Below are 22,810 nucleotides of genomic sequence, written 5' to 3' on the forward strand. Positions count from 1 at the left end.
AAGTTTGTTTTCGTTTCATGCTTTATGTATTCCCATAATATTATACAGTTCTTCAAGTTGTAAATCCACATACCTAGATATAATATAAAAGAAAATACCTATCTGAGGATTCATACTTCTTGCTTCCATTTTATTTCTCTTCGAAGTTATAACTTTTAAAGTGTCTTCTAATGCTACTGGAGCTTCCTTCCTTTTATAATTTTTCTCTATTATATGCTCAAAATTGTTTCTGAAAAATGCACAGCTCTCAAATAGTAAAACCTAAGATTCAGATTATAATTTTGACAAGCTATTTGCAATAATATTGTCCTACTGTTAGTAAGAGCAGAAATAAAGATAATATCTAAATAACATTCATATTATGTAAAATTACCTACAGTCACATTTAGAAAACATTCAGTTAGTCATTTTTTATTAAGTAAATCTCTGTAAATTGATATGACGGTATATTTTATACAGTAGTAAGCAGCAGCTTGAACTGTGTTGGAAGTATACGCGCGGCACGTATGGTCGCGTGCCGCGCGGAGTGCGTGCCCGCAAAAGACCGCGCTGCTTCCACCGGTTGCTCGCAAGGTGGGTCGTGGTTCGTTCCTCGGGCCCGCGTCAGCTTCCCAAGTATCGCTCCAAGTTGGCAGGCAAAGTTTGTACGGTGTGGATTGCCACCCGCCGCCCATCGATCGAAGTGGCGGCGCGCGCACCTCCCTGCCCCGATATATACCGCGAGCCGCGGCAGCGACCCTCATAACGCAAGAGAACGCGCGCGATCGCCTATCACGCCGCTCGCCCGGGGCGCCGCTCTTTCTCTTTTCTCTCTTTTTCTCTGTTCGTCTGTTTCTCGCTGATGCGGTCGCGCTGAGGCCGATGCGGGCGCCGCCATGCCGCGCTGCCTCATGGCCAAGAAGTGGAAGGCGGCTCCGACAACCGAGCTCGCCGACGAGTCGGACGAGGAGATCGACGTGGTCGGCGAGGGGCGCGGCCGGAGCCCCGCGCCCGCCGCCACCGCGCCGGGGCCGTCGCCGCGCGACCCCGAACCCACTCTCCTCTACAACGGTGAGCACTTGTTACTTGCACTTGCTGCTACTACTGCCTCTCCCGCAACTTCACGATGCTGTTCATGCCTTGGACCGAACAACAAATACCTCCGCCGAATTACCCCTGCAAGCTTAACAGTACCCTGTAGTTGAAGGTAGCCCAAATATTTAAACACGTAAACGTACTGTTTACATATTTAGAGTACAAAAAATGTCCCTTTAAGCTTCTAAACGCACGAGGATGCAACACGAAGCCTTCCCATTTATACTTGAAAAGGTTAACTATACAGTACATACAAAATATGTAAGTAAATAAACAGACTTTGACAAGAATCAAATGTAGGTATTTTGCCATTTGCGATTGTCTTTTTGCGAATTCTTCATCGTAATTACAATCATTATAACGCTGGGCGCATGCGATTTGCGACAGATTTGAATTACATGTAAAGCACGGGCACATTCATATTCAAGGCACATTGCGGTAGAGTCAAAACGAAGCGAACAACGCTTGTTATCAACGAAAGATTAACAAATAGACGCGAGCATTGTCGCCTCTTTTTTGCTTTGTTCCATAATTTTGTACACCATCTAGTACCGTTAAACTAAGAATTAGATTAGAATCAACTCTTCGCGTCGCTTCGACTCTATGCCAATATGCTTTGAGCTTGATATCATTTTCCTCATATCCAATTTAAAGAAAAAAAAATCAATCTTGAAATTCCTCTTTACTAATACGACCACTAAAAATATAGTTATGATTTGTCTACGACGTCGGTCGCCAGTGATATGCGCAGAAAGACTTTATGACATCTTAGTTTAATGACGTACTAATGGCGATAGACAGACTATAATATTTATATGCACTTAATTAATGTTATGGAAAGACGTAGAGTACGATTTATTTGGCTATTTATGGAAGATCGTCGCACCAACTTATATTTTAAATGTCTTCATTAGCCCGTGTCATAAAAAACTACTCTCTTGAACTTAATGTACTCAAAACTAAAATAATTTTGAAAATAAACACTTGAACTTAATATATTCAAAACTAAGATAATTTAAAAAATAAACACCGCTTAGTTGTCAAACAGCATCTTTATTTTTGGAGAAATACCGTAGATATATGAAGTTTACAATTCTTCATAATTCCCATACGTTCAATAATTAGTTGAACTAATAGTAAATCACACTATTTCTCGGCTTTAAGTTTAATCACATCTTAGTCAGTGTTGCGGCATTTTTCTCCATTGGAGGCCTTGTGGAAAGCATGGCAGAGGGTCGACTGCTTCTTTGATTTGGTCAGACCAACGTCCCGGGCAATATCTGCGGGATCTCTTCCCTCCGATCTTGCAAGAAACTCATAAAGCTGATCTGAAAAACCGAATCGGTTAATACCAAGTTTTATCTGTTCTACTAAATAGAAGAAGTCTGGGCATGCACATTCTTAAAATATAATCTACCATATAGATAGGTAGACTAGATACCTACTAATACTAAGGGCCGGCGCACATATGGCGGAACGCGGTGGAGCGCAGCGCAAAGCATTACGCGAATTTCTACCATTTTTCTCAGTCGAAATATTATCGACATGGTCTTCATTAAAATAATATCTAAAATCAATTGTGCATCCGTGCGGATACTCGCGCATCCGCGCGCAGTCCCGCGCGTGCTCGCGCATTCTCTGGTAGAAATTCGCGTAATGTGTCACGCGATTAGAAAACTTCGGGGGTATGCTCTGCGCTGCGCTCCGCCATATGTGCGCCGGCCCTTAAACGTGTCTGTTTGTCTTAAATTCTGAAAATCAGTTCTGTTTTTCTTCCTTCTGGGCAAGTTTCTGTACTTAGACATTTCCGTCCGTAGTACAATATGTACGTGGATAGTATACGTGTATGTATGAGTATAGTATGTATATGTATGTATAATGTATATATAAAAAGAGGTAGGTAATATGATACATACGCGTCTCAAGTGGATACTGCCAACCAAGGCACAATTCAATTTATAATTATTAATTAGTTAACTGTTGACGTGTGCATTTAGGAAGTGCACAAATCAATAAAGGAACTTGGGTCAAGGCCAAGGTACATATCACGCGTAAGTATAAAATAATAATGATAATGATAAAATTTTGTAAAATACTAGCGACCTGCCCCGGCTTCGCACGGGTACAATGCTGATACTAAAATATACGGAGAATGTCTTTATAGGTATACAACGTTCACACCGCCGCAACCGCTATGTCCTTGCATTTTAAATCTGTATTATCTTCGAAAATATTAATTTACCAATAACATGCTAATAACATGGTGTAAAAGACCTTATTGATCTACATTACATGCACAATGTATTTAGGGTACTTAATTGTATAAGGAAACGCTGTATTGGATAATCGCTTCGTAAAAAAGCCATTACGTATTACTCATCAAAAATAAAGGATGAATAATACATATACCAATTGCGGACTTTTTTGTAGATCCTTTTAAGATGTACAATAGTGTACATGTACATTATTTTGATCTATCTCGTCGGGTTCAGCCAGCGTTTGCAATGTGAGCGCAAAAAATGTGTTTATTTACAACATCACATTAGAAACCTCTAAAATTATCAGTGTTTCTCTACTATATTATACATGTTTTATGCATATAAACCTTCTCATTGCATCACTCTATCTATTTAAAACCCCCGCATCAAAATCTGTCGCCTAGTTTTAAAGATCTAAGCATACATATGAACAGACAGCGGGAAGCGACTTTGTTTTATACTATGTAGTGATTTAAACTAATATAATATCTAAATTCAGGTATTAAAAAATGTTACGTTATAACAAAATCAGCCTCAAAAAACAAAAACATAATAAAAAAATTCAATCTTATAAATAAGTGTATAATGTACAAATTATTTTTCCATTCTCTTACTTTTTAGTTGACTGTTTCATTCACTTCCAATTGTTTAATCGGTATGGGTGTCCAATTCATTTCCGCTTTGCATCGGAATGTGTCCGTGTCGCTGAATACTAAACGTCTCATTTTACAATTACAACTTTTTGATTTCTTGCAATTTTTGTAATCAAGTAGGTAGTGTTTTTCTTATGAAACTTGAGTTATTATTTCACGTTTTTAGAATCTAGCATACGATGACAAATATGACTTATTGCTTTCGCTACTGCATTTATTTTATTACTAGATGAAGCCTGCAACTTTGTCTGCGTGAATTTTGATTTTTGTCAAATCCCGTGGGAACTTTATGATTTTCCGAGCTAAAAAGTAGCATATGTCCGTCCTCGGGATGTAAGCTATCTCTGTACCAAATTTCATTAAAATCATAATATTAAGTATGAAAGTATGGGTATTTGGGTTCCCCAACCTCACTCCATGAAGTCCTCGGCAACCTGGGCGGTCTACTTGGCTTCTGGAGCGAGCTTAGATGGCTGGAGTGAAGACTTCGGCGGGGAGGGGCAACGCACGCACAACAGACGGAAACGTTTAAGTGCGGAAACCAGCCCAGAGAGAAGAAGAAGAGATGGGTATCTAATAAAGATAATACTTAAGCGTTTTTGTCCGCGTTTACTCAATTTTTTTAATCTCTTTTTGACTAATTTCCGAGATAAAAAGTAGCCTATGCCCGTCTCCAGGACTTATGACTTGTACCAAACAGATGACGCCTCTGATTACTTCCACATGGACATAGGTTTTTAAGAATGCCGTTTACTTTTTGATTTTCCGGGACAAAAAGTAGCCTGCTGTCTGCTCTAATATGTTAGGTGAGTGTCTGGGATACCGACCTTTCCAGTACCTATCCCTATACCTATTCTAATGTCACCGATTTTAATATCGTATTTATAATTAATTATAGGTGAAAACATGTATTTTCTGCATTAAAAGAAAATTATTTATATTTTTCACGAGCCAATCTGTTGTTTACGGTGCTATAAGCTAGACAGCATTTACGTACCTTTCTACCAATGCTCTATCAATCGGAAACGTGGCAGGTCGTGTGTGAGCGACAGAGGTGCGCACCGTAACAAGCCTCCGCTTCAACGGAGCTGAATACGGAACTCTCTCAGTCGTAACAACGAGATTATAATGATTCAATGCACAATTACCACTGTACAGCGAATGTTCGAAGACTTTCAGAGAGTTTATCCACAGTGTGATGATCCAATGCACGGTTACCATCGTACACTGAATATTCAAAGACTTTAGGAGGATTTTATTCGTAGCGCGCTCCAAACAAATGTAGTTAGGCTCTCCTTTGAATATTACTCAAGTAAACTCGATAAAAAAATTGTAGACACGTTCTACAATTTAATATCTGTTTCTGTGGTTTGCCAAATTTTCGTCGAAATATTTAGCTTCAACGTTACACGGCCTCAAAGTTTTTTTTTTAATAATGTGTTCCTTCCTTTTTTCCTTCAACATGGCGGTCGGAGACTGCAGACAGACAGACAACAAGGTGATTCTATAATGATTTAATTTATAGCACCAATTCCAAAAACATTTCTTTCCTACCAGATGTAACGCAAAAACTTGAACTAATACACTGCAGATCGTTTTGGGAATTGAACCAATCGGTTCGATCTATCAGTCCTGTTATTGGCAAAAAATGCGTCTCTTATAAAGCCTTTTATTTTTACTTGCGGATTACTTTAATATCTAGTATTGAAAAATGAGTTGCGCCCTCTAAATATGTTGGTATTACTGCAGTAGGTAGGTACAAATAATCATTAAACTTCTTTAGTCGTAGGCGCGTTGGGCGATTTTTAATCCCCGACCCAAAAAGAGGGGTGTTATAAGTTTGACGTGTGTATCTGTGTATCTGTCTGTGGCATCGTAGCTCCTAAACTAATGAACTGATTTTAATTTAGTTTTTTTTTGTTTTAAAGGTGGCTTGATCAAGCGTGTTCTTAGCTGTAATCCAAGAAAATCGGTTCAAAAGTCAATTTCTATATTATGACAGATTTACGCAAAAGTTACACAAGGGGCTAGTTTTTTGTGTGTATTTTATAAAAGCCGGGTGTATCGGCAATAGATTATTCCTTTTCTATGACGTTATCTTTTTTCAAATTGAACGTCTTCAAAATCTGGAAGAAAACATTATACGAAAAGCATAAAATGTACCTACCCACTTGGCTCGGAGGATATATCAGGAATAAAAGCAAGTAAAAATTCAGTTTCACTTAAAATTACAGAGCCAAACGTCACAAGTTCACTCAAACGAAAGTACTTGTTCCTCTTTCTACAAGCTTACTTTTCTGCCAATGGTTTTGTCTTTCGATATCTGTCCTTTTTAACTCTCGACCCAAAAAGAGGGGTGTTATAAGTTTGACGTGTGTATCTGTGTATCTGTCTGTGGCATCGTAGCGCCTAAACGAGTGAACCGATTTTAATTTAGTTTTTTTTTTTTATAAATCAAGACAAACACAGTATTGTACAATATTCAACACTTTGAAGAAGCACTATCTTTTTCACTATATTTTTAATTTCAACAAGAGCTGTTTAGCAAAGAGTCACCCATTGTACCTATCTCTTTATGTTAAGACTTTTGTTCTTATTTAAAACTTCTGGTAAAAAAACGTTTAAAACGGTATCTGTGCACAATAGTAGGTATATTATAGTCATTTGTGTTTTTAAAGAAATTAAATCCTCGTGTTTTGTTTTTTTTTATGATAACACATCTCTTTATCAAACGAAATTTATCAATTAAATAATAATTAATTATTCAATGGGTAGGTATCCGGATTGCTTTTTTCGAAACGCTTTTCTTGATTTTTGTATCTTTGCATAAATGAAAAACTAAACTAATTATTTAGTCATTTGTTTGATAATTCTGCCTGCGAATGGTAAATTCTTACAAAATTGCATTAGAGGTTAAAATACTATCTGCCTTAAATTCTAGTACTAAACTAGCATAAATATATTTATAATTAGGGTTCCGTACCTCAAAAGGAAAAACGGAACCCTTTCTGTCTGCCCGCTCGTCCGTCCGTCCGTCGTGTCTGTCAAGAAAACCTACATATATAGGATACTTCCCGTTGACCTTGAATTATGAAATTTGGCAGGTAGGTGATCCTATAAGGGTTCCGTTTTTCCTTTTGAGGTATAAAACCCTAAAAATTACGAGACATTTCATTTCGGTTAATCATCTGGTGACAGAAGAGCTGGCTGATTTTTTGCACAATGGATAAGCCTAGCTGTCCAACGCGGAAATCAGCCAGTATTCTTGGCACCATATCGCGCGGGCATATTGTGTAGTTAAATCAGGCTTGCATTTAAGTTTTAGTGCAACATTTCCATACAAAAAAATTCAAATTGTTGGAACTCCAAAATGTGTGAGTTTTCAAAATATCCAACATTCTTTTCGTCAGCGAAATCGCAGCTAAATTTTTATTTTTCACATTTTTTGAGATACAACTTTTTTATTTCACACTTTCACAGAAAGCCTTTAGAAAGCCCTGTTTGTTTTTAAATACAGCTTCCCACTGAAGTATTATGATCTGCGATTCTTTAGAATTAAAGCTGGCAAGCACTTTGAACGTATTCTAATATTTTGGTTTATTTCTAATTTACTGCAATTTGTAAGTATTTAAAACCAAGTGAAATCAGTATAATTACCTAAGTGTAAAGAAATGCGTAATAGATTTAACTGAGTAGTCGCGTTTCAACAATAGTAAAGACTACAAACTTGAACTTTAGCAGCAAGAAAATCCGCAAAGATTGGATTTTACGAAAACTTTTTAAAGAAAACTAGAGGATGCCCGCGACTTCGTCCGCGTGGATTTAGGCTTTTAACCGTCCATGAGGTCCGTGGAAACTGTTTGATTTTCCGGGATAAAATGCCTATGTCAATTACAGGGACGCAAGCTACCTCGGTACACCAAATTTCATACAAATCGGTTAAGCGGATGGGATTTTAGAAATCCCGTGGGAACTCTTTGATTTTCCGGGATAAAAAGTAGCCTATGTCCGTCCTCGGGATATAAGCTAACCCTGTACCAAATTTCGTCAGAATCGGTTAAACTGTTGGATCGTGAAAAGACAGACAGATAGATAGACACACTTTCGCATTTATAATATTAGTATGGATGATACGCACGTCATTTTGCCTTTTATGAGGTGCTATTTCCACGACACATAATTAGAATTTAGAAAATCACTACCCATATTATAAATGCGATAATGTGTTTGTTTGTCGGTTTGTCCTTCAATCAATCGGACGGATTGACGTAATTTTCAGCATGGATATAGTTAAAGACCTAAAGAGTATGCCACTCTTTTTATTCCGAAAATCAGAGTTCCCATCGGGATTTTTTAAAACCTAAATCTACGCGGACAAAGTCGGGGCATCAGCTATATAATCAGTATTGATCGGTCCGTTCTAACTATAAATATTTGCTTCAACCATTCAATATCGATGCTTTCAATCAATCTAATGAAGGTGCACATCGCTCGAACTTTGTACACATGTCAAACTGCTGCCGATCCCAGTTACATAGTTTGTAAAGGGTTAAAACACCGGTCGGCCGTCGCGATAGGTACCTATATTCCATCTATACAACCTCTGCACGAAACTTTAAAGATAAAACGGTATAAAATTTGTAAACCCATGAGGTGAAACCTATTTTGCTATGATAGTAGGTACTATTCCTCCTCTCAAACAACTATGAGTATAACCCAAAAGCTGATATTTTAATCGCGGGCCACTTTCATCTAACTACCATTTGTGAACGTGTTGAAAAAGTCTTACACCCATTTAAAAAGTTAATATATCGCTTGCTCAACAAATATTTTGCTTCTCCTACTCCTACCAAAAAAGATTTTAAAATATTTTACTGTAAATTAATAAAAATAAAATTTAATAATGTAAATTCATATTTTATGACATTTTATAGTCTGGACGCAGTGCAATATATTTAAGTACGTCAAGTACAAAGAGCCAATTCAAAACAAATATTTAAGGGAACGTAGGTAGCAGTCGTATTCATAGTAGACCCAACCAATTTGCGAATGAATATCCGGGTACCAATATAGCTCGTAGCGATGGCGGACACCCAATGTCAGACGACAGTGCTCATCCTTTTGTCTGGACAGTCCGACCCATGCAGCTATGCGCCTGAGGGCTGTATATATATACTGGTTTATTTTAGGTGATCTATATGCCAGCCCCATCGTTAGAAACTGAAGTAACATCAAACTATAGTTAAGAAGGTTCTCTCCGTCACTCGTTTCATACAATCGTAATTCCAATTTCATTTGAATATTAAGCAACCAAAGTCCATGAAATTTTGCAGACATTTTTTTTTTTTATTCACTATAGGCAAGCGCTTGACCACAATCACACCTGATGAAAAGTGATGATGTGGTCTAAGATGGGACGCGCTTACCTAGAAGGTGCCTATTCACTCTTGTTTTATCACATATTCTAGAAACTAATATCTATGTCTGTGGTTTTCCAGATTTCTGTTAAAATATTCGGTTTCAAAGTTACGCGGTCTTAAAAATTTTCATACAAATCTTTAATTTTAAATGCCCCTGTAATTTTAAAACTATATATTTTTAGAAAAATCTAAAACACCACAGACACAGATATTAGTTTCTAGAATATGTCTGCAAAATTTCATGGACTTTGGTTGCTTAATATTCAAATGAAATTGGAACTACGATTGTATGAAACGAGTGACGGAGAGAGCCCTGTTAAATATAAATTTGAGAGAATCAATGTCAAATTCATACCTTCATTCCCGAAATGTTCAAATATTTGCTTAAAATACAGTTAAAAATACCAATATTCATAAAATTTAGTTCACACGTTATATAGAGTGCTAGCGAGAGCCAAAGCTTCGTTATTTTATAAATACTGACCGTTTCTCTGTTTATGGTCCCCAACATAGGGAATATATGGAAATAATCTCCGGAACTGGTTCAGATTTTTTTTCCCAGATAGGTAGCATTATCACGAAGTGCTATAGACTGCAGATCATCGCGAAAAAATGTAATTCCAGTGGGTTTGTTCGTTTGTACTTCAATCACGACGCAATGGACGAAGACGTGGGCACTAGCTAGTTAGTTATAAATTGAATTGACAATCAAAGATTGCTTACTTTGAGTAAATGACTTTGGTTATTGATTTGATTTGTACTTACTGGGAAAATGTACACATTTTAATTAATACCTGTTGTATGAAGGTCCGCTTTCAGCACGAAATCGGTCCTCTGTAATTGGCTAGGTAGTAGGTACTGGTACATGCGGCAATGTGGACCAGAAAATCAATAAGTGACCCTCGTTTCACGGTCCGCTACGCCACACCACCCGAGCCGCTCTTTCTGATTAGGTACATCTACTCATTTTAATATAAAATCTAAGCAACATTCAAAGTTATGTGCGTTAAAATATCACTTGCTTTGACGGTGAAGGAAAACATCGTGAGGAAACTTACATACGTGTTTGAGAGTTCTCCATAACGTTCTCAAAAGTAAGTAAAGTCTGCCAATCTGCACTCGGCCAGCGTGGTAGACTATGGCCAAACCCTACTCATTCTGAGAGGAGACCCGTGCTCAGTAGTGAGCCGGCGATGGGTTGATCATCGTTATGATTGTGATGATGGTTATAAACACTTACATTATCCAGATTGTCAGCCTATTTCCCTAAATTGTTTGTTGAGAATAAAAGCACGCGTAGTGTATTTGTTTTTACCAATATCTACAGTGGAATTTTCCTTGTTCTACAAAATTTATTAGGGCCACATGTTGCCAACTTGTTTTCCCTTCACCCTAGTTCACCTTTCCCTGTTATGCTAATGGTTTACTATTCATAAATATGCTAGCAGGGTGATGTAAAAAAATATCAGATATTACAATGCCTAACTAGACTTTTAGTCACGCAGTTTTGCTTCTGAATTTCTGTTCCTTCCAATTTTTTATAAGAAGTTTTAGGCCTATTGCTTAAATGTACACAACTTTCATAGGAAATAAGCGCAAACAGACCATACATTTCAGCGAAACATATTATGGCATTATTATTAAAAACGAACTGCTTTTAGAATTTATTAAAGTACTAGCTGATACCCGCGACTTCGTTCGCGTGGATGTAGGTTTTTTAAAATTCCCGTGGGAACTCTTTGATTTTCCGGGATAAAAAGTAGCCTATGTGCTAATCCAGGGTATAATCTATCTCCATTCTAAATTTCAGCCCAATCCGTCCAGTAGTTTTTGCGTGAAGGAGTAACAAACATACACACACACACACAAACACACACACACACACACACACACACACACACACACACACACACACACACACACACATACAAACTTTCTCCTTTATAATATTATAGTGTGATAAAATTTCTTTTTTTGTATTCCACACTGTCACCTTGACTGTGACATAGCTCAACGCATGGCGAAGCTGAAGAGGCAATGGGCACATACCTACTCGTAGTTTGATAAACTGATAGATGTTGGGGTCCCAAGGTGCTATATCTAAATGTTAGTAACATACTGTCAACATGAAAACCATTTGACACGAAACGTCAATTTCAGTTCCCGGTGGGACGCCTCAAATCGGCACAAAAAATAACGTCATTATGTATTGCACATCTCTTCCAGCGTTCTTCTGCATGTCCATTTTAGTGTCCATAGCGCTTGTGACTTCCATCAATAAGGATTAAAACATCAATTATTAATTTCACCATCAAGTAAAACTTCCTGGACTCAGTCAGTTACACTTTGTCAGCAAATAGGTAATGGAAAAGTCTTAGAGCAATAAATTACTTCCATCGCTGCGCGGATCGAGCGCCTTTTCCCTTTGTAACCAGCCTGCGATTTATATGTCCTTCAAACAAGGCCAACAGCCACATTTTTTATAAGAGTCCATAAAAGTGAAATTGAAACTCGGTTTAGGGCAATGTGCCTTGTTTTGGCTGGTAATTTTCCTATAGCTTTAAAGATTATGTGTTATTGTACTTGAAATGAAGACACGAAGCAACGAATTTCTTACGGCCGTATTCACAATCATTACCTATGAGGTCTCACAGTGCACTCGAACGCATAGTGTAGGTTCCACCAATCAGATCATTGTAAATTGACGTGATACAGCTATCTGATTGGTGGAACCTACACTGTGCGTTCGAGCGCACTATGAGACCTCATAGTAACGTTTGTGAATACGGGTGTTAGTGTGCCACTGCTTGCCAGCGCCAAAATGACGAAAATCAAGTTGCTTCAAAAACAGGTCGGCAATCGCAGGACCAGCGTGTATTGATTTAATAGTCAGTGCTTTATGGAGTTTACTTGATTCAAAATATGCTTTTTTTTTCATATCAATGTAGAATAGTCCTTCATCTATGTATATATGGTATAGAATCTAGAATACAATAATTGAACAGTTGAAGTGCTAAGACACATCCGACGTTAACACTAATAAACCTTCCCGTAGTAAGTAATTAAAGAATGTGATATCGTGGGAACGTTGATGGTTTCTATCAGCTGCGCGGTAACTTTGTCCGGAACAACGGACTGTGAGACTACCTGACCTAAATAACAGAGAATAAGAGATCGCATACGGCGTCAAGTAATTTATACTGAAACATCTGCCTGTTTGAAATGAAGCGACATAAAAGCTAAAATCAACCGTATATCAAGCCGCAGGGTGTTATTTAAAGTTTTTGAAGTGAAAATTTATATAGTACCGCTGTGATTTGAAACTCTATTAAACAAGAAACCAACACTAAAAAGAGACAAACACAAATCTATAGGATTTAGCGTGCAAAATGAAATAGAATACGGTATAAAGTATTTCGTACTAGCTGATACCCGCGACTTCGTTCGCGTTGATGTAGGTTTTTTAAAATTCCCGTGGGAACTCTTTGATTTTCCAGGATAAAAAGCAGCCTATGTGCTAATCCAGGGTATAATCTATCTCCATTCTAAATTTCAGCCCAATCCGTCCAGTAGTCTTTGCGTGAAGGTGTAACAAACATACATACACACACACACACACACACACACACACACATACAAACTTTCTCTTTTATAATATTATAGTGTGATTAAGTATTTCATACTTTAGTTTATGTTATTCTGTGTAATCCTATCGTAAGACAACGTGCCTTGAAGTCTTTAAAATAATTAATTTTTAAACTTGGTAGTAATAAGTAAACCCAACAATAATTATTCTGCCCCTAAACTAACTACCCCTGCTAATTCAGTATTCGTCTCATTCTCTCAATGCTTAGATTTCTGAAGGTTTCACTTCTAACGCATATGAATTGCACATGTTTTTTTTTTAAATATAGAATAGAATAGATTTTTATTCAAGTAGACTTTTACAAGTGATTTTGAATCGTCAAAATAGGTAGTTTACCACTGGTTCGGAATGCCGGTCCTACCGAGAAGCACCAGCAAGAAACTCGGCGGTTGCTCTTTTCAACAGTTTTTTTCAATTTACAATAATATGCCATATAATGTCAAGTTAGCTCAGGTTAGCTCTTGTTTGCGATCTCACCTGCTGAGTTCGACTTATGAGAATCCCAATCCTGTATGAACTTGCGTCAACAAGTACGCTGAACCCCCTTGGGGTGTACGGCGGAAGGGGGGCCCTTGTGTTGTTCAGGGGTCGAGATTCAACTGGTGCAATGCGGCGCTCCCCTTGTCTCATCCCACTGTCCGCGTTTGTTTTTACTATTGTATATCTGTGCACAATTGGCAAGCTAAATTTTGATTTTGTTATTTGTTTGCTATCAATGCTTTAAACTAAGATGGTTTTGCTATCCAGTCCAATGGGGATGATATGCCTATGTCAAAAATAAATTATTTCTTAATAAAAAAACGTAAAATCCACATTCGATGCTAGTTTTAAGTTTGCTTACCATTTTAAATTATCGATTTAAACAAAAAAAGTACGTTAAATAACGCAAATGTTATGACGTCACATCTGTGAATTTCATACAAGCTCCCTTATGGGGCATGAGACGGGCCTGCCCGCGAAATTCAAATTTCATTTGGTTTTTCGCAATTTGTAAACTAATACGACAACGTAAGCTTATTTCACGATAATGGCAGTATCATCCTCACAGGTTTATATAAAAATCTTTACTTGAAAAGGTCCAGTTTAAGAAATTAGTTCTAGTATCGACTAATTTGTGAGAATAGTCGATACTAGAACTAATTTCTTAAACTGGACCCTATTATTATATTTTCATTATTATTATATTTTGTTACAAACCACTTCAGTTTTATTGAGATCGCAAACTTACTTTAATAATTTTATTACGTAACTTGACTAAGTGAATACCCGACAGTTTTACGATTCGTTGAAAAAGAAAGAGTAGGGAAATAATAGACATGGCTAACATCACTACCTCACTACCCATATTATAAATGCGAAAGTGTGTTTGTTTGTGGGTTACTTCGTTTATGGTTTGTCCTTCAATCATAGCTCAACGGAGCAACGGTTCGACGTAATCTTTTGCGTGGGTATATTTAAAGACCTGGAGAGCGACATATAGGCTACTTTTTATCACGAGATTTTTGAAAAGCTAAATCCGTGCGGACGAAGTCACGCTCATCATATTGAGTAATATTTATTCATATAAACAAACTCTTCGTAGACACGAAAAATTCTTTCATAATATTTATTCGGCTAGGTTATTGCGAGCTGGCGTGTTTGAGATATTGGCTGGCTCACTAATTTTTACTACGAGGAAGAGCAAAAAAAACAAAAAGCTATGAGGCATTACATAGAAATCTACGATAACAAGTAAACAATCAAAGACTTATTTTACAATATTTACTTATATAACACTATGTATTTGTATATTGTCGCATAGACCACGTCTAATCTAATTGCCTAGTAGAATTAGCTATTACGCACTGTCAGTAAACCACGATAGGTAAAAAGTAAAACCTGTTGAATTTTATTAATACATAACTAGCAACTCACCCCGGCTTCGCACGGATGCAATGTAGATACTAATGCGGTTATTTTCACCAAAAGCCAAAAGGAAGGGTTATGACTTTAGCAGTCTATGTATGTAGGTTTGTATTTATGTGTGTTCCGCCGTAGCGCCTAAACTACTGAACCGATTTTGATGAATGAAGTGTCGATCGATTCGTTATTATGGTCCAGGAGTTGACATAGGCTACATTTTTATAGAATAGAATAGAATCTTAGAATAGATTTTTATTCAAGTAGACTTATACAAGTGCTTTTGAATCGTCAAAATAATTTACCATATGAAGAAAACCAACCTGACAGATGTTATATCCAAAAAAGTGGGGTTCTTCTAATATTTTTTGTTATTGTATCGAATAGGATCCCAAATGAAAGAGGAAAAAATCTGAGTTCATAAATATAGTATAATATTAAAATACACCGAGCGACAGAAACAATTTTATACTATATCTATCGCTATCTATGGGCAGTTCACGGAAAGTAGTCGGGTTTAAGAGCTGTTTAACTTTTGCTATTACAAAAGAATTAGATATTTTGGATGAAAGCTCTTAGTCGGCTTATCGTCATATTTCAACAAATTAACATAAAACAGGATTAAACTCTATGTACATACGTTCCTCTTGAATCACTGTATCTGTTGATGAAAACCGCATTAAAATCTGTTGCGTAGTTTAAAAGATATAAGCTCGGAAGCAACTTTGTTTGATACTATGCCTATGTAGAGATTTCGGAGCAAACTAGCAAATAAGTATCCGTCGCGCTACGGAAATCCTTTCAATAGAATACCCTACACACATACCTAGTGGATATTGTAACTGAGCTGAGCACCGAGCTGTTCACTCGATTGTTCGCTACGAAACCGATTTAGGAACTCGTTAGCTTCACGCTACGTTTGAATAAATTGAGTGGCGAAACTCGATTTTACACTACAATTCGATTAATTAAAACTGAACGCTGATGCCGCTATCGGCTGTGAAAGCCCCAAATGTTAGCAATTTCGTGTGATGGCACTTTTGCCAATATTGTCCAAATATGTATTTTTTTCATTTTACGCTCAACGTATTTCTGATTGGTTGTATTTTAATTTTACACGTAGTTAACTGATGAGTACAACATCGAAAATCGATGAAATCGAATGAATCGAATTGAAAATCCGCCTCCTATTCGGGGGATCGGGGATTTAACTTTTCGAAATTGTTTGCGTTTAAGCGATTAAATAGCACTGGAGAGTTCTCCATAATGCCAATTTTGATGTAGTTGAGTAAAAATCCAATGACTTTGTTTATAGAAAAAAGCCACCCACTCGGTCAATAAGGCAACTGTGCTACGCAAAACCACTTGGCCAAGAAGAGTTGATCCCGGATCACAACATACACGGAGACAACATAAGCTTGGCGGATTAGAAGGCTTAAGCATTGAGCGCCAAGTAAATGAAAGTTTGCTACGAGATAGGATTACGTCATGCGAGAATGAGTCCAAAGAGTGGCATAATATCGGCACAAACGATTGAAAGTTTATCACCATCATCCTCGTGACCAACCCATCGCCAGTTCAATGCTGAGCACGAGTCAAATAAATCAATTTTGATTTTGTTTCGTTTTGGTTTCATGTTTAAATTTGAGATTTTATATTTTTTGATTTTGTGGATTTCTTCTTGTTCAAATTCAAAATTCTTTATCTTCAGAAACATTTAAATGAAACATTCATAATTTAAATGTTTTCTAGATAACGTATTAACCCCTTAAAAATAGTCCAACAAGAAAATTTAAAAACCCTAATGAACGACGCGGACTATGTTACGGGGAAAAACTGAACACTTTGCGCAAATAGCGCGTATAATATTTTATGCTGGACAATCCAATATTTGATTTTCATTAATACGTAGCGACTGAAATTATAAATGAATGTTAAACAGAACATTTTAATTCGCGTTAAGTAAAGATTGGGTGAGGGAGAATTGCATTGGCTTTTACAGTCGCTAATTAATTGACAACATAACAGCAGAGTGAGTTCAGTTAAGCCACTTATATACTCGTACCTACTTAACCCCTCCGGCCACCTACGAAGACAGTGCTAACTGCTACGTAACCAGTTTATTTATTTAAAGTTCCTAAAAAGATCAAGCGTCATAAATAAAAAGTTATGAATAATATATTATAAAACCCAGAAACAAAAATTATTTTTGCCCAATCTCTCGAGTCTTTGGTCTCTAGAATCTAGATAAAAGGCAATCTAGACAAGAGTCTTGTTTTAAAAAAACGTGCCGTGTATTTTTCATATTTTTTTTAAAGTAAAATGCATTTCAATTGACACGATGAACATGGTACCTACTATGTAGCTCGACCGTCAAACTTATACCACTGGCAATAAATACTTTCGTTTACAAGTGTAAATTAAAAATTTTCAACACCCCCGACAAATCATTTTCAAATAAATAATTATGTATATCTAGGCAACGTCCATCTTGACAGCTTGACATTTGTCAATTGACACTTGAATATTATTAACCTAACGGTTATCTAACCTTCTTTTCTACAAGAAAACTAGAAAAGAGCTGATAACTTTTAAACGGCTGAACCGATTTTCTTGGATTATAGCTAAGAACACTCTCGATCAAACCACCTTTCAAACAAAAAAAAGTAAATTAAAATCGGTTCATTCGTTTAGGCGCTACGATGCCACAGACAGATACACAGATACACAGATACACAGACACACAGATACACACGTCAAACTTATAACACCCCTCTTTTTGAGTCGGGGGTTAAAAACAAAGATTTTCAAATAATGTAAACGAGTAAAGAAATCTCGAATTTATATTCATCGTTGTAGGCGAACGCTTAAAAATAAATTTTTAAACGCAACACGATCGTAGTCCAAGGCAGCGCTACAGGTTGGTTGGTCTCCACAGTAAACAGGCCACAGGTTGCCTCTGGAAGTTATTGACGGTCCCAGAATAACTCTTGGAAATTCATGCCGGAGCTGCGGACTGCTTTCCGATTATCGCTCCCCACTCCCCGCCCTTCTTATACCTATCTACACCCACGGACTTTACTTGCGGTAGATAGGTACTTATATATACATAGTTACTCTTGTCATTTAAAGTTATTTATTTAATAAAATACAAGCTTTGATATTGTAATACAGAGAGAATTCGTAATAGAATAGTAATATCGATATTGATTGATATGCTTTTTATTCTCTCCGCATCTCATTAAAATGGCTTTTTTATTGTTAATAAAAGCGTTTTGTGTTCACAGGATACACCGAAGAGCAGCCTTCCACGCAGTTCACCGCCCAGCTGCCGAGCGAGGTGAGCCCGGCTCCTCCCGGCCCCGCACAGCCGGCGCCTCAGCCTGTCTCCTATGCACTTCTGCAACTGTCCGCCTCCGACTCGGCCGACACGCCTTTCCTCCAAGTACAGCTCCAATCTTCGCCTGTCTCCCCTCCTCCGCCACCGGCGAGCGGCAAGTCCAACTCCTTGTGTTACTCCAGCACGGGCACTCTTCTCTCTTTACCGCCCAAGAAGAAGGATATCTATCGCCCCTATTGCCTCGGCGACCGTGCGTTTCTCCATCGGGCCGAGGAGGACCTCAACGCGGCGCAAGCGATTCTCGACTTGAGCCAACACGCAGTTTTCCTAACGACACCGCCTCGAACCGAGCCAACGCCCAGCGAGCCGCCGCCTCCCCCGGCCGAGCCGCCGCAGGAGCAGTCGGCGGAGCGTCCGCGGGAGACGGTCGCGTACACCTACGACGCCTTCTTCGTGAGCGACGGGCGCTCCAAACGTCGAAACTACGCGAACGCTCCCGTCGAGAGCGCCCAGCAACCCGACCAAAAGTCGAAATACACCTGCAGCGAGTGCGGCAAGCGCTACGCGACGTCGTCCAACCTGTCGCGGCACAAGCAGACGCACCGCAGCCTCGACTCGGTGTCGGCGAAGCGCTGCTCGGAGTGCGGCAAGGCCTACGTCTCCATGCCGGCGCTCGCCATGCATCTGCTGACGCACCAGCTGTCGCACGTGTGCGGCGTCTGCGGGAAGCTGTTCTCGCGGCCCTGGTTGCTGCAAGGCCACCTTCGCTCCCACACTGGGGAGAAGCCCTACGGGTGCGCGCACTGCGGCAAGGCGTTCGCGGACCGCTCCAACTTGCGCGCGCACATGCAGACCCATTCGGCCGACAAGAACTTCGAGTGCCTGAGATGTCACAAAACGTTCGCCCTCAAGAGCTACCTCAACAAACACCAAGAATCGGCTTGCGTGCGAGACGACGACTCTCCGCCGCCGGAGCCGCCCGCCACCGCCGCCGTCTGAGGCGCGCGGCGGCCGCAACCAGGGACCGTAATCACTGTTGTAACATTTACATATAAACGTAAAGTATTAATGTGAATTTAGTTTACTAGCGTAATTATTATAAATATACAAATTCTAAAATAGGTAGATGAGCACGACCGGCGCCGTCCGCGTCGTGCCGCAACCGAGCAACGTTTCGCAAACAACGAATCACGTACGACCCCGTAGCGCCGCGCACGCGGCTCTAGGCCGTAGCGATGACGTCCTGAATAACGTTAACATTGAATTATGTATATACATGTCGATAAAATATACCCTTATATACATAGAAGTAATGAAATACGAATGAAACTAATATCTTTTGTAGGTGATTTTTACAAACAGCGAAGTAGGTTAGAAAGAATTAGGGTGTAAGTATGTATGGAGGTGCGAGAAAAGAGCGAAGGCGGACGCCCGGGCGCGCCGCGTCGTCCGTCTCGGTGGGGAACTTGCCAAAACTTTCCGTCCGAAGCTCCCACAGCCGCCGCGCCGCGCCGCCGCCCGCGACAGTGCCTTAGCGGTGACCACGAGCCGCACCATGCCGCGCCATGCCGCACCGTGCCGCACTACGCCGCATTCCCGCGCACCCCGCACCCCGCACCCCGCCCGACCCTCCTCAATCGATTCCCACAACGCAATCGCTATTACCATTAACACTTATCTTCCACTGCTCTTGAGAACTATTCATATGGGTGTGCATTGTAATGAAATTCTGAATTATTATTTCGTTTTCATAAATAAAATGCTACATTCCTTCCTTTCCTTCCAAGCACCGCATATTATTGGTTTTAGTTAAAAATCAAATTAAATATATCATTAAATTTCATTAAAATAAATGGTTATGGACGGGCGGCGGGCGCGCCATGCGACGGCTACAAGGGACGGGCTTCGCCGCGTCACTTAGCGAGCATGCCTTTAGGTTGAGTGTATTATTAGTGTCGAGTCGAACGTAACTGGCAATAAACTAGTTTAGATTAAGGTAATATTAATTGTAGGTTAGTGAGGTGAGCACGAGGTGCTCGGAAGAAATGGGTATTCGAAAAGCAATAATAATGTAGGCACTAACGAGTCGCGCACCGCTGTCGAATAGACGCAGCAGACTTATTATATCCCCGTAGCGTTCCGTAGCTCTCGTAGAAGAGTAGCGTCGGCTGCGCAGCGAGGCGGAATGGGCTACGCCGCAGCGTTCACCGTGCGCCTTAGTACCTAGATTTCACGTCTAAACAATGTTCACTGATCTCGAAACACTATAAGTCTAGGTAAAAATTAACCTAAGCTCAGCTCGTCCATTTATCTACAGAAAATGCCCCAAGCTACTGGAAATAAATTTCTATAATAGTGAATCAATGATAAAAACCATGAGATCTATTTTTCTCTAAGGTCATCATGTTTAGATACTCGAAATCTATCATCTTTGTCGTAGGCAAACTCGTACTAAGCTCGTAGTCCACAAAGTATTAATCGTATTTTATATACGTAGAATATAGTATTTTATTTCGAAATCGTCAACCCTGCGTTGCCGACGTCACTCTATTGTATTAGTTGAAGCCTCGCGAGTCAATTGTTTATCAGTGAATTTCATTTAACCCTGTCAATTAAAAGATCCTCTATAAAAAGTTCCTCTATTAATTAAATCATTCACCAAATAGCTGTACAATAAAGCTTTTTTAAACTTAACAACAAACTTTCTAATTAATTATGAGGAGCCTGAGTGTATACAACCAAGTTAAAAGTGACACCATAAATACCGAGTGAATTATTAGACGTGCGGTCCCTTGCGAGACTGCTTTTCCACCAGAGATGTAATATGCAGCAATGTTGTGAGAGGGTCAAAGCTCAGGTACGTACGGTGTAGCCGAACTAGTAAGACGTGCTGTGAAAATGCGCCGCCTCGAGATATGTGTGCAAGGTAGAGCGATTCCAGCTAAGCGATTCATCAATGATAGGGAAAGCACGGGGCGAGCTGCACCACTCGCGCATCTGTAGCTCCCATCAATAGCTCTCATTCATAGCACGCATCCATCCGTATCAAAAACATAGCTTCCTTGAACCCATTTCCACCAATGCTAACAGCTTAGTGGAGCAAGAAAATGGTTGATGGATGTCACACATCCATAGCAACGTAGCATAGCACATCTCTGGGGGGAAAGCATTAATGAGACATTTACGCAAACGCACATGTCACGTTAATATATTTAAGAGAATACACTAGGATCTCTGAAAATTATTAGTTTTTCATTATTAGGAATCGTCAATCAATTAAAAACGTAGTGCCACAATAATTTACACTACCTGTCTTTATACTCTACTTATTTATAAGTAATGATTTATTTACACGAAAAAGCTTGACCTGACAAAGATGGCGCGTAAAAAAGCAATATAATGTTAATGTATAAGCAATATTACGGTAGAATTTACGTAGTTTATATTCATCGTTTATTGATATTTGGTAGATGTTTGGTGCTTTGGAGTACTTTATGTATTGAGAAATTAAAGAAACGAAATTAACATCGAATATTATGTAATTATATTATATTGTGATATTGTTTTTCAAAATTGAATTATCATATGTTATACAACTTTACATAATATTATTAGTTCTATTACTTAAATATTTTCTCTCTCGTATGTATTAAAATTTCAAGCCAATCGTGTAGAATCTAGCGTTTGTACTCTTAAAAGTAATCCTTCAATTTACCCTTGTAATATTAAATATCTATTAGCCCCATTTTGACTTTGTAGAAAAATGCTAAAGTATTGGCTTATAAAGAAACCTTAATCGAAGATATTTTATTCAAATATTTATACTAACGTTATTATAGTTGTAGAAGTTATAAGTACATTAAGTTAGTTTTAGTGTAACAATATTAATATTGATGAAACCAATTTATATACAAAAATATATACTGATATTTTAATGTAAATATTTCATGGTGTACCAAATTCCCTTCTTTACAAGTATAGTAGTAGTATTATAATCCCTATAATAACTTAGTCATGGTAGGAAATCTAGATATCTAGACCGAGAGTCTAAAAATTAAAAGAAAACAAAACTTTTGCTGAAAATAATGTTATTCAATTTGAAAAGAACAATCATTTTTTTTGTAAATAAGCAGGTGTTATTTTGGCAGCAGTCAACAAAGATAAAACTTAAATTTAAGAAATAAAGAATTTTTGTAAAAGAAAGCGTCAATTTTGAAGAAAATAACATCCTGTATTACAAAGTACAAAAATTTCCAATCATTCTAAGTTATTGATAATAATTATAATTATTGCAATTATATTTGTACATTTTTTGCATATTATTAACTGGTAATATATTTATTACACTGTCTCAAAATTTTTAATTTAAAAAATTAAAAATATTACACTTCTTTTTTTATAGTTTTAATTTAGATATATCACGTTATCTGTATTATTTATTATGGATCTCATTACGTGTAATATATATAAATTTTATTACGTTCGGTATTTACGTAATCCAATGCGATCCAATCCAAAAT

General features: G+C 38.2%; 1 protein-coding gene across 1 annotated transcript; it reads left to right on the top strand.

The window, feature by feature from the left end:
* The first annotated feature begins 761 nt into the window (after positions 1–761).
* LOC123880404 (transcriptional repressor scratch 2-like) lies at positions 762–22,671 on the top strand. The gene is made up of 2 exons (XM_045928517.1): positions 762–1,050; positions 18,238–22,671. The coding sequence occupies exons 1-2, from the start codon at positions 876–878 to the stop codon at positions 19,287–19,289; spliced, it is 1,227 nt and encodes a 408-aa protein (XP_045784473.1). The 5' UTR covers positions 762–875; the 3' UTR covers positions 19,290–22,671.
* The last annotated feature ends 139 nt before the right edge of the window (positions 22,672–22,810 follow it).

Source organism: Maniola jurtina, chromosome Z (genome assembly GCF_905333055.1).
Source record: "Maniola jurtina chromosome Z, ilManJurt1.1, whole genome shotgun sequence".
NCBI lineage: Eukaryota > Metazoa > Arthropoda > Insecta > Lepidoptera > Nymphalidae > Maniola > Maniola jurtina.